The sequence below is a fragment of the Chelmon rostratus genome, chromosome 11 (genome assembly GCF_017976325.1).
Source record: "Chelmon rostratus isolate fCheRos1 chromosome 11, fCheRos1.pri, whole genome shotgun sequence".
Classification (NCBI taxonomy): Eukaryota; Metazoa; Chordata; class Actinopteri; order Chaetodontiformes; family Chaetodontidae; genus Chelmon; species Chelmon rostratus.
The window spans coordinates 26,941,645-26,953,581 of record NC_055668.1 but is presented as its reverse complement, the minus strand read 5'-3'; the positions used below and the strand labels follow the sequence as shown (position 1 = coordinate 26,953,581).

General features: G+C 47.7%; 1 protein-coding gene across 1 annotated transcript in view; it reads right to left on the bottom strand.

The window, feature by feature from the left end:
* Positions 1 to 2,280: 2,280 nt before the first annotated feature.
* glud1a (glutamate dehydrogenase 1a) overlaps positions 2,281 to 11,937 on the bottom strand; it is a 19,333-nt gene continuing 9,676 nt past the window's right edge. Inside the window, exons 6-13 of the mRNA XM_041946944.1 lie at positions 8,970 to 9,149; positions 7,101 to 7,238; positions 6,527 to 6,664; positions 6,175 to 6,255; positions 5,163 to 5,286; positions 4,755 to 4,846; positions 4,170 to 4,232; positions 2,281 to 3,850 (exon numbers count right to left, since the gene is read on the bottom strand). Coding sequence (XP_041802878.1) covers positions 3,731 to 3,850; positions 4,170 to 4,232; positions 4,755 to 4,846; positions 5,163 to 5,286; positions 6,175 to 6,255; positions 6,527 to 6,664; positions 7,101 to 7,238; positions 8,970 to 9,149 — 936 coding nt within the window. The 3' untranslated portion in view covers positions 2,281 to 3,730. The remainder of the gene's footprint in view (positions 3,851 to 4,169; positions 4,233 to 4,754; positions 4,847 to 5,162; positions 5,287 to 6,174; positions 6,256 to 6,526; positions 6,665 to 7,100; positions 7,239 to 8,969; positions 9,150 to 11,937) is intronic.

Sequence of the window (11,937 nt, the reverse complement as noted above, 5' to 3'; positions counted from 1 at the left end):
TCTGTCCTCCACGAGCCTGACGCACCTCGGCCGTGTTGTCATAGCAGCCTGTCAGTCAAGAGTGGAAAGCCCCGGAGCTGGAGGGGAATTCCGACGCCACGTGGCAAATACAGCGCGCTGATTGGTGGAAGCAGGAGGAGAACCCCGCCCACTTAACAGAGACCCACGAGACAAAAACAGGAAAAATACAAAAAAACCAAAATCACAAGGCTATGATTTATATTTTATTCAGATTTTTACTCTGAAATTAAATTCTGAGTAAAGTTAGAGGATTATCAGCAAGTGATGATTAAATACTGACGTCAATTAATTCTAATCAACTGATTGATTGATTGATTGATTGATAACACTTAATTAGTTTTAGAAGGTAGAAGTTGAGCAGTGGTGGATTTGGATGTTTAATCACAGAGGAGGTGGGTGTGGTTGAAGTGACTCTGATTCCGGGGGGGGGGGGGGGGGGGGGTGAAGGACCTGAGGTAGCGCTCCTTCCTGCACTGGGGGTGTCTCAGTCGACCACTGAAGGAGCTGCTCAGCTCCTCTACAGTCCGGTGCAGTGGGTCAGAGCTGCTGGCCAACAGCCTCCTCTCACCCTCCTCCCCCAGGACAGAGACAGACAGCAGGGTCGAGGACAGCAAGTCCAGTTGTGAAATAAACTAAAACCTTCGACTCCTTTTGTTAAATTGTCGCTTTGATCTCAAAATGCTGATTAAGTGAAAAAAGTTATCACATATCCCCCCCCAGAGCCCCTTTCCACCGCCGCCAGTCCCTCCTCTGACAGCCCACGTCCACCTGGACCCGGCAGGCTTAGGTCAGCGTTCAGAACCATCAGCAGAAAAACTAGACCTGCCGGACCGGAACTCCTCACTTTGTATGTGGACAGTAGACTTTTAGTCGGGAAGGATCAGCAATAACAGAACCACAGCGAGCGGGGGGGCGCAGACCTGCGGTCCGACCCCGCAGACCTGGGATCAGGCCCCCGCAGACCTGGGATCAGGCCCCCGCAGACCTGCGGTCCGGCCCCGGCTCTTCACCCGGATGATTCGTCACAACCTGCAGTTCCAAACCCTCGGTCAAACCCGCGGATCAAACATCAGCATCAACACCGAGGAGTCGAGCTACAGGACTGCAGCGAACCAGCCGACCTCAGAAACCCCTCCCTACATGTCGGGAAAGCAAAGGAGACGCGGCATAGAGCCACAGCAGCGCCCCCTGCTGACCACCGACAGTACTGCTGTGAAACGGCTGAGCAGCACCGAGGACTCTGAGCCGGGTCCACCGGGTCAACACAGCTTCATACATCAGGCTGCCCCCCTCCCCCTCCCCCCCCCACCAGCAGCAGCCATAACGCACGCACACACTGATCTTATAGAACATGAAGCATCGCTGCAGATTAAACCAGCCGACAGGATATGAAGTACTGGAACATCTGCAGCAGGAACATGAATCCACAACCAGCAGGTGTGATCAGGTGGTTCTGGTTCTCGCTGTTAGAAAGCTCCTGTAAGCTGACCCTCACAGCGTCTGTTGTTTTCTGTTCATGTGTGCTGTTGAAGGAAGTTCAGACAGAAATAAACGAGCTCTGAAAACTGAAGCAAACTTTAATGAAACGAGAGAGAAACAGTTGACATGAGACATTTTCTGCAGTAACATTTGGTTTGGGTAAAAACTCGCTCACACAGTCTCAAAGCAGCTGAAATCAGGGCTGACAGACACAAAATAAAGTTTGTCTGAACTCATTTCTCCCCCACACAGCAGGTGAGCCCCACCCTCCCATCCCTCCACCCTGAGAGGTGACGCCTCACCTATCAGCAGCTTTCAGGTAAAGACACGAGCTCAGTCTGTCCTGATCAGCGGCTGAACAAACTGCTGCGAGCTGCCGTCTGAAGGCGCCCGGAGCTTCGACCAGTCCGAGGCCCCCGCAGGACTCCACGGGGACCCGGACATAGACCCGGTGGTGTTTGCATAGTTCTGTAGAGCAACTTCTGTTCATCGAGCAGTGAGAGTTCACAAAGTTCAGCATCAGATGAGTCTGGAAAGTACAAACTCACTACAGGCTGCAGTATCAGACAGGAGGGGGGCTCTGCTCAGATACAGGTGGTGCTCAGGTGGCGCTCAGGTGAGCACCTGACCAACACCGAGGCGTATTCAGTCCTGACACCTGCTTTCAGAGCAGATGGAAACTATCTTACCAGAAACTTCTTTGTGTTTTTGTGCTAACAGTCCTGCTGAGACTCAGTCTGACCTTTGACCTTCATCTGATGCAGAACTTTGAGATCTTCTGTGTTGAGGGTCTGCGGGGTCTCAGGTCTGCAGTCAGCGTGCAGCCCTGCAGCAGTCTCAGGTAGTGCTGACTTTAACTACGCACATTAGCATTAGCTTAGCTGAAACCGTGCTGAGTCCTGAGAGGAGACGCAGCAAGCTTTCAGGGGAGGTTTGGTTTCAAGCCAACTTCACGCTGACCGCTAGCTGCAGACGAGCTAAACAGGAAGCTAAATGTCTCTATGAGCAGAAGAAGAACAGTTAAAGGATCATTCCGGAGGTTTTTGTCATGTTTGAACCAACAGCTACTTCTCTTCCCTGCTGAAAGAACTCTGTCGTGGTCTGACTTTCCCTGACGGTGGTGGATCAGCTCCGTCTGCAGGACGTTTAAAGTCTTTGCCTGCAGGACGGAGCTCGATGTGCAACGAGACACACGGTTTGGAAACAAAACACAGAAAAACAGCAGAATGGTCCTTTAATAAAGCAAGTCGACGCTCTAAAAGCAGGAAATGTTAAAGTCCTGAGGCACGTGTGCACCGCATCATATAAAAACAATCTGTACAAGCTCTCCACCTGGAGACAAACATGGAGACACAGTGGACACAGTGTGGCCAGAAGTATGTGGACACCCAGATGGACATTTCTGTTTGAAATGTCTCAAAACAAAAAGGCACTGAATCAGTAAAGAGAATTGATCTGATCATCAATGAATCATTTCATTCAACTAAAGAACAAAGATTTCTTCTTCTGTTGTTTGAATCTCTTTGAAAGACCTGAAATCATCCAGCAAGTCACAGAAAGACGATCTACTCCTCTGCTTTGCCGTCCCGTTCACAATTCAACGACCCCTCAGGCTGGGAATCTCTTGTCTGATCAATTAATTCAATAATCGTTTCAGCTCGAGTCCAAATCAGGAACAACAGAACAAATGGACACTGAAGTGTGTGAATGAAGGTGTCCACAAACTTTTGGCCGCAGAGTGTTTGCGGCATTAAAGCTTATTATATTTCTATAATGTCTGCATATATATTTGGGTTGATATGTGAGTAAAGCAGCACAGCAGTGATTCAGAGGAGCGTTAAAGCTACAACTGAAGGTTCTGTGGTTTATTTCAAAGAGAAGAAGAAGAAGAAGAAGAAGAAGAAGAAGAAGAAGAAGAAGAGGAAGAACGTAAACAGGCGAGAAGGAATGAACACATTCAGACTTCGTTCACTCTGCTGCTGCTGCGCAAGAACACCTGTAAACTCTGGATTCTGCTCGACAAGTGTTTCAGATGGAGGACAGACAGGTGATGGACAGACAGGTAACATACAGGTGACAGACAGGTGACGGACAGGTGACAGACAGACAGGTGACAGACAGACAGACGACGGACAGACAGGTGATGGACAGACAGGTGACAGACAGGTGATGGACAGACAGGTGACAGACAGGTGATGGACAGACAGGTGACGGACAGGTGATGGAGGCTCTATGTGAAGATGAGGCCGGCCTCGCTGTAAACCTGGAACACCTTCTCGATGGCGTTGACGTACGCCGCCGTCCGCAGGTCCAGACCCAGATTGTACTTGTTGGCTGTTCGCATGATTTGCTGCATGAGGAGGAGGAGGAGGAGGAGGAGGAGAAGGAGCAGGAGCAGGAGGAGAAGGAGCAGGAGGAGGAGAAGGAGCAGGAGGAGGAGAAGGAGCAGGAGGAGGAGGAGGAGTTACTGTTTGTCTTCTGTGTGTATTTGTCCTCTGAGCAGATCATAAATGAATCCTGATGTTCTTTAACATTGACTGATTGACTCTGACTGAGGAGACTGATGTGAGACATGACAGCAACACGCTAAATACACGCTAAATACACGCAGTGAGTGTGTGTGTGTGCGTGTGTGTGTGTGTGTGCGTGTGCGTGTGTGCGTGTGTTACCCGGGCAGAGCGCTCCATGGTGAAGGCCAGACCAGAGTGAACGATGTCCTTCTCAGACGCTCCCTGCAACCAAAACACACGTTTACAACATGACCTATGGGAGGAATGCCACTGGTAGCAGCAGCAGCAGCAGTAGCAGTGGTAGTAGCAGTAGCAGCAGTAGTATTAGTAGCAGTGGTAGTATTAGTAGCAGTGGTAGTAGCAGTATTAGCAGCAGTGGTAGTAGCAGTAGCAGCAGTAGTATTAGTAGCAGTGGTAGTATTAGTAGCAGTAGCAGTAGCAGCAGTAGCAGTGGTAGTAGCAGTAGCAGCAGTAGTATTAGTAGCAGTGGTAGTATTAGTAGCAGTGGTAGTAGCAGTAGCAGCAGTAGCAGTGGTAGTATTAGTAGCAGTGGTAGTATTAGTAGCAGTGGTAGTAGCAGTATTAGCAGCAGTGGTAGTAGCAGTATTAGCAGCAGTGGTAGTATTAGTAGCAGTAGCAGTAGCAGCAGTAGCAGTGGTAGTAGCAGTAGCAGCAGTAGTATTAGTAGCAGTGGTAGTAGCAGTATTAGTAGCAGTACTAGTAGCAGAGTATGCGTGTACTCACAGCGATCCTGGCCTGGAACTCAGAGGTGGGGACGACAGGGATGGCGCCTCCATGTTTGCCAAACTTCCTCTCTAAACTCTCCTGGACCGACACTGAAGAGGGAGACGAGGGACAGACGGACGGAGAGGAGGAGGTGGTGAAGGACGGGAAAAGACAGAAGAAGAAAACACTGATGAGGACGAGGATGAAGCGACTCGTTTCCACATGTCTCAAGTCCTCAGAAAGACGGTCAAGTCCCGTCTGGAGGGTTTCACGCTCCTGGATCTGTAAAACTGGACTACCTGGATCAGATCCTGTCTCACCTGAACCTGTTTCAGTCTGACAGGTCACTAAACTCTATGAGAAGCTGTGGAGCTCTGTACTCTGTCAGACTGCCGTTACTATAGAAACCACATATAGTGTCCTTACTGAGCAGGTGGTAGTTGGAGTCTCGCTCATATTTGAAGGTGAGACGGCCGTAACTGACGTGATTCAGATTCTTCAGCCACTCAAAGTACGAAACAGTCACACCGCCGGCGTTCAGATACATGTCCTGCAACGAGGACAGAGCAACAAGGGAACCAGGAGAGGAAACAAGGAGAGGAAACAAAGAGAAGAGAGGAAAGAAGAAACAAAAAGAGGAGAGGAAAGAAAGAGGAGAGGAAACAAGGAGAGGAAACAAAAAGAGGAGAGGAAAGAAAGAGAAGAGGAAACAAGGAGAGGAAACAAAGAGAAGAGAGGAAAGAAAGAGAGGAGAGGAAAGAAGGAGAGGAAAGAAGGAGAGGAAAGAAGGAGGACAGGAAACAAATAGAGGAGAGGAAAGAAAGAGGAGAGGAAACAAGGAGAGGTAACAAGGAGGAAGGAAACAAAAAGAGGAGAGGAAACAAAAAGAGGAGAGGAAAGAAAGAGGAAAGGAAACAAGGAGAGGTAACAAGGAGGACAGGAAACAAAAAGAGGGGAGGAAACAAGGAGAGTTAACAAGAAGGACAGGAAACAAGGAGGACAGGAAACAAATAGAGGAGAGGAAAGAAAGAGGAAAGGAAACAAGGAGAGGAAACAAAGAGAAGAGAGGAAAGAAAGAGGAGAGGAAACAAGGAGGACAGGAAACAAAAAGAGGAGAGGAAACAAGGAGAGTTAACAAGGAGGACAGGAAACAAAAAGAGGAGAGGAAACAAGGAGAGTTAACAAGGAGGACAGGAAACAAAGAGAGGAGAGGAAACAAGGAGAGGAAACAAAGAGAGGAGAGGAAACAAGGAGAGGAGAGGAAAGAAGGAGAGGAGAGGAAAGAAGGAGAGGAAACAAAGACAGGATAGGGAACGAGAAGGGGAAACAAACAGTAAAATAGATCCTTTATTACACCTGTAGATGAGCACAGACACAGAACAGTTCAGAACTTCCTTCGACTTTTTGTTGTTTTATGAGCAGAAAAAGAGAAACTCACCGGGATCACCATGATGTTTCTCTCCAGGAAGATGCGGTCGGCTTCGGGCGTGGTCGGGCCGTTCGCTCCCTCAGCGATGATCTGAAAGCAACGCAGACACGGGGTCAGTTTACTGAGGCATGATGGGAAAACAGCAGCCATGTTTACACATGAGACCGTGGTTTGACACCAAGAGACAACACACAGTCGTCACTTAGCACGAATACACAAAGCTTTCTGTGTGACGTGTTGGGGAGGATTCATCATAATGAAACTTACATTATGAACAAAATGAACTTTGTTACGATTAATAAGATTAATTACTTTGATTTGTGTGTGTGTGTGTGTGTGTGTGTGTGTGTGTGTGTGTTACCTTGGCCTTGATCTTGTGAGCATTGCTCTTGGTCAGCTGTTTCTCACTGGCGGCGGGGATCAGGATGTCACAGTCGGCCTCCAGGATGTTTCCTTCGTACGGCGTTGAGTTCGGGAAGCCGACGATGGTCCCGTTGGCCTGGAGACAGAAATCAAACAAAGGTTTAATCAGACTGATTGATCCAAAGGTCAAACCGGTGCAGTTAGAAGGCCAGATAATACACAATAACTAAATAAAGAAGAAATATTTACAACACAATCATGGGTAAGAACCTTTGTGTTTTTTACTCTGATGAAACATTTACTAGATTATTAATCTACAATCATTTTAACAGCTTCAGATTCATTTTTAATCAACTGATTGATTAACAGGAATTAATTAAACTAAACTGGATTAAAACTTTGGTTTGAGAGGACAGAACTGTAGTAACACTGTTCTGCCAGCAGGCGGCAGACTGGCCTTTCTATTCATTTATGTGGTACCAGTACAGACCAGTTTGTAGTCCTGGTCATTGATCTATCACCAGTACAGACCAGTTTGTAGTCCTGGTCATTGATCTCTCACCAGTACTGACCAGTTTGTAGTCCTCCAGCTCTTTGGGGTCGATGCCACTGGGGTTCCAGATGTTTCCGTCCATTTCTCCGACTCCGACGCACTTCGCCCCAAAGCGATGAAGGTAGCGCATGGAGTGGAGACCCACGTTACCAAAACCCTGCAGACACAACAGAGTGAACATCAAGACTCCAGAGGTCCTCTGATCTGTCCTCTAGCGCCACCATGAGGTTCATTTTTTGTTTTGTTGGATGATTGTGATGAAAAGTGGTTCAGACTTTCATGTTGCCTGAGGATGAACTGTACTTTACTGATCAATACTCTCTTTGGTTTAGAGCTGTAACTAATGATTAATCAGTTCATCTGTCAATCACCTTTCCTTTTAACTTATCAATCGTTCAGTCCATAAAACATCAGAAACCAGAGAACAATCTGGATCCCAGCGTCCTACTGTCGAACGTGATGAACTTGACCTTTTTACTTTACACAAGACTCAAAACGATTAACCGATCATCAACAGCTGTGGATTCATTTTTTGTCAATCGGCTAATTGATGTTACAATTCTACTTTGATTTATGAGCAAATACTTGCAAACCTCGTTCCCATCAGCCTCAGGTGTACTTTGTGTTTAGTGCTAATTAGACGCATGTGTAATCACAGCACTTTCACAGCCTCATACTGAGGCGCAGTTCATCTCGTGTCCACTGGGTGTCTCCACTTGCAGGTCACTAAAGGTCATTCATGGACTGTTGTTGGTGTGACTGATGGAGTCTGTCAGTGAATACAGCTGCTTATATAAGCTGACCAACAATCACAGACACTGACGGAAGCTGAGACATTTTTCCTCGTCAACAGGCCGATCAAATAGATCCAAACTAAAATTAGCAGCGTGCTAACAAACGTTAGCTAATAAACAGAAACCTATGAGCATGTGAACAGGTTTTAAAGTTCGGCTCAGAGTTTATCCAGCAGAGACACATCAAACAGTGTTCATCATCATGTCTGAACAGACTAAAATCAGGTCCATCGATCTCACTGGTCCTTATCACCAAGAACGTCTGTTTATCGACCAATCACAGCGACGGGGTCGACCACGCCTCCTCACTCAGGTCAAACTTTCAGTCTCTCCTGCTCAGAGCTGCTCTCCTCAGCCTCGACTCCTGTCAGAGAAGTTTAAAGGTCTGAGAGGACACCTCCTGGTCTACAGCAGGGTCCAGTATCATCTGGACCCTGTCGGTCCGTGTCTCAGTGCAGAAACAGCGTGTGGGTCGTGCTGACTGTAACTTAAAGCTCGTGGCTTCAGATGAGTCACTCATGACTCAGTCCTGAGGATTTCAGGGACGACGAGGTCACATGAGGACGAGAGGATGGAAAGAGTGAGGAGGAGGAGGAAGAATGGAGGGAGGTTTCATTCGTTCGTCATCTCGGGGCTGCCGACAGAGTTTCTGGGTCTGGAAGAGACGAGTGCTGAGCAGCTTTGCCACATGACAAACAGAGCAGGTGACGAGTTTGTCTCTTGACTGATATTTGGGACGAAAAGGCCGACCGCTCGCAGGTGACGGTACCTGCTCGGCTCCACGATCTCCAGCGTCTTTCTGAGAGGATAATCAAACACGAGCGCAGTAAACCTGAGCGGCAGAGCCAGCGCAAAGTGACGGCGCGTTCGAACGAAACACTGAGCAGTTTAACAGCAGGTGCAGCAGAACAGGTGAGTCACCTGTGGGGGAAAGGTCAAATAATACAGCACAGCTGTGTCATCTTCTGGTTTGGTTTTTCAGCCAAAAGACCAAACGTGACGTTTCAGGTTTTCAGGTGGGAGAAGGTTTTGGGTTCTGGGCTGTTGGTCAGAGAACATACGCGTTCCCAGATTCTGGTTCAGCCGGAGCGTACCTGGATGACGAAGGTCTTGTCCTGGAAGCCGGGACACATCCCCAGCTGGCTCATGTAGGCCGCCTCGTTGATGAAGTTCTCGATGCCGTGGAAAACTCCTCGGCCGGTGGCGGAGATCCGACCGTGGATTCCTCCCTGACTGATGGGTTTCCCCGTGACGCAGGCGTGAGCGTTGATGTCCTGAAGACAGGCAGACAGACAGGCAGGCAGAGAGACAGAGAGAGAGACAGACAGAGAGAGACAGAGAGAGAGAGAGAGAGACAGACAGGCAGACAGACAGACAGGCAGAGAGACAGAGAGAGAGACAGAGAGAGACAGAGAGAGAGACAGACAGGCAGACAGACAGAGAGACAGAGAGAGAGAGACAGAGAGAGAGACAGACAGACAGACAGAGAGACAGTCAGAGAGACAGAGAGACAGTCAGAGAGAGAGACGGACAGAGAGAGAGAGACAGGCAGAGAGACAGGCAGAGAGAGAGACAGACAGAGAGACAGGCAGAGAGACAGACAGAGAGACAGACAGAGAGAGAGAGACAGAGAGACAGGCAGAGAGACAGGCAGAGAGACAGGCAGAGAGAGAGACAGACAGAGAGACAGACAGACAGGCAGACAGAGAGACAGACAGACAGACAGACAGAGAGACAGACAGAGAGACAGACAGACAGACAGACAGACAGACAGGCAGAGAGACAGAGAGAGAGACAGAGAGAGACAGAGAGAGAGACAGACAGGCAGACAGACAGACAGGCAGACAGACAGAGAGACAGAGAGACAGAGAGACAGTCAGAGAGAGAGACGGACAGAGAGAGAGAGAGAGAGACAGACAGACAGACAGACAGACAGCAGGTGAATAAAAGCAACACCTGAGCAGGTTTTCTTCTGTCCCATCAGAAACAAACACACAGCAGTCGTGTCCTGTTTCAGGCTCGACCTCCTCTGAGGTGAAACTCAGATTCATCAACTCAAAATTAATCGGTAACATTTCTGATAGTCGATCAATCATTTCAGACGTTTTAAGAGAGAACAGCAGAAACTTCTTTCAGCTCCCCAGAAGTGAACTAGATTAAATCTGCTGAGGCTGTTAGCTGGACAAACCAGGACATGAGACACCGCCTCAGACAGTTTAATCAAGTGACTGAACTCATGTCATCCTGGACCATTGTTTTATGATTAAACCCTGAACTGATTGATCAACAGAATATTTTTAATAATCTTCAGGAACTGATAATGAATATATATATATATATATATATATATATATATATATATATATATATAATTAACACTAAATGGACTTTTTGAATCAGTAAACTTTATGTACAGTCACCACAAACACGAGGTGAAGCGAACGTCACGTTCAGTCTGATCGAAAAGGCGTCACAGTGAAATGAACTGATGTCTGTTTCTGATCAGGTGTTATTGATACGTCATCGACACCGAACGAGTCTGACAAACCCAGAAAACACTGAACGACAGTTTTACACCAATCAGCATTCAGCAGAGCGTCGCACTCAAACATCTGCAGCGACAGAACGAGGTCACCGTTTCTAAAACCTTCATTAAGATAAAACTCTGTTTTATTGGTTGTTTGTGTGACCTACATCAACTCTTAGAGTCACATGACCATGTGAGCAGGTGTTTGTTCAGGAAGGTAAGCTGAGACACAGGAAGTCGTCACGTGTCGTTAGTCAAACATCACAGCTAGTAAACCTGCGGGTCACTGAACTTCCTGCTGGAACCAAACCTACGAGCTGATGATGAGCACCTGAATGTCATGTTGGGACTCCACACCTTTCCGAGGAGGCGGAGCCTGAATCAGGACACAGGTAAAGACAGACAGACCACTCCTTCCTATGTCCCAGGTAACAGCAGAGGACGAGACAAGCTCACTGAGCAGGGTTTCCCACAGACAAACCCAGGGACCCCCATCCAGTTACTCAACCAGCTGAAAGACCAGAACGAGCCTGAACCCGAACCTGCAGAACCCGAACCTGCAGAACCCGAACCTGCAGAACCCAGCAGCTTTAAGGAGAAGGGGTTTACCTTAGACACCGGTCCCCGAGTAAGAAGGATGAGGGGGTCAGTCTGTCATTTCAAAGGTGAAGGAAAAGACAAACTCAAACAGACGTCACTGTTACAGGCTCAGTACTTCAAGTACAAGTACTACAGTTCCCATGATCCTCGGTAATACTCAGGAGACTTCATCACTGCAGTCAGGAACAAAACACAGAAGCACCTGACCCGACCTGAACCAAAACACCAGACCTCCAACCTCACTCCAAACTCTGTCCTGTGTTCCTGAAGGTGGAGGCTGAGCCCAGTGACCGAGCGGTCTAAGACACGAACCAGGAACCAGTCCTGGCTCAGCACCTGTTTCCTGTCCAGCCTGTACGCTCTCCCCTCATGTGAAGGAGTCAGATCCTACTGCAGTAAAAGTACTAATACCACACTGTAGTATTAGTACTCTGCAGTAAAAGTACTAATACCACACTGGGGTATTAGTACTCTGCAGCAGTAAAAGTACTAACACCACACTGTAGTATTAGTATTCTGCAGTAAAAGTACTAATACCACACTGCAAAATACTCCTTCCTGTGTTGAAACTTCAGTAAAAGTATGTCAATGTAATCAGTAATTGTACTTCAAGTATTAAAGTAAAAGTACTGAGTGCAGTAAAATGTCCCTGAAGCTGTTCTCTTGTTCTCCTGTTCTATCTGTTCTATCTGTTCTCCTGTTCTCCTGTTCTCTCTGACCTCATCAGATTACTGTGACTCAGTCGTTCATGTCAAAGCAGGATTTTACTGTTGGAGCTGGTTGAGCTTCATTTGAACTAATGATTCTTTTCATTCTGGATCAATCAGCTGATTATTTCCTCCATTAATCGATCGATCGGTTTGGAAACATTGTGAAAATAGTGAGAAATGTGGTGACGATGAGGCCAAAGTGACGCCTTCACAGTGTTTGTTTAG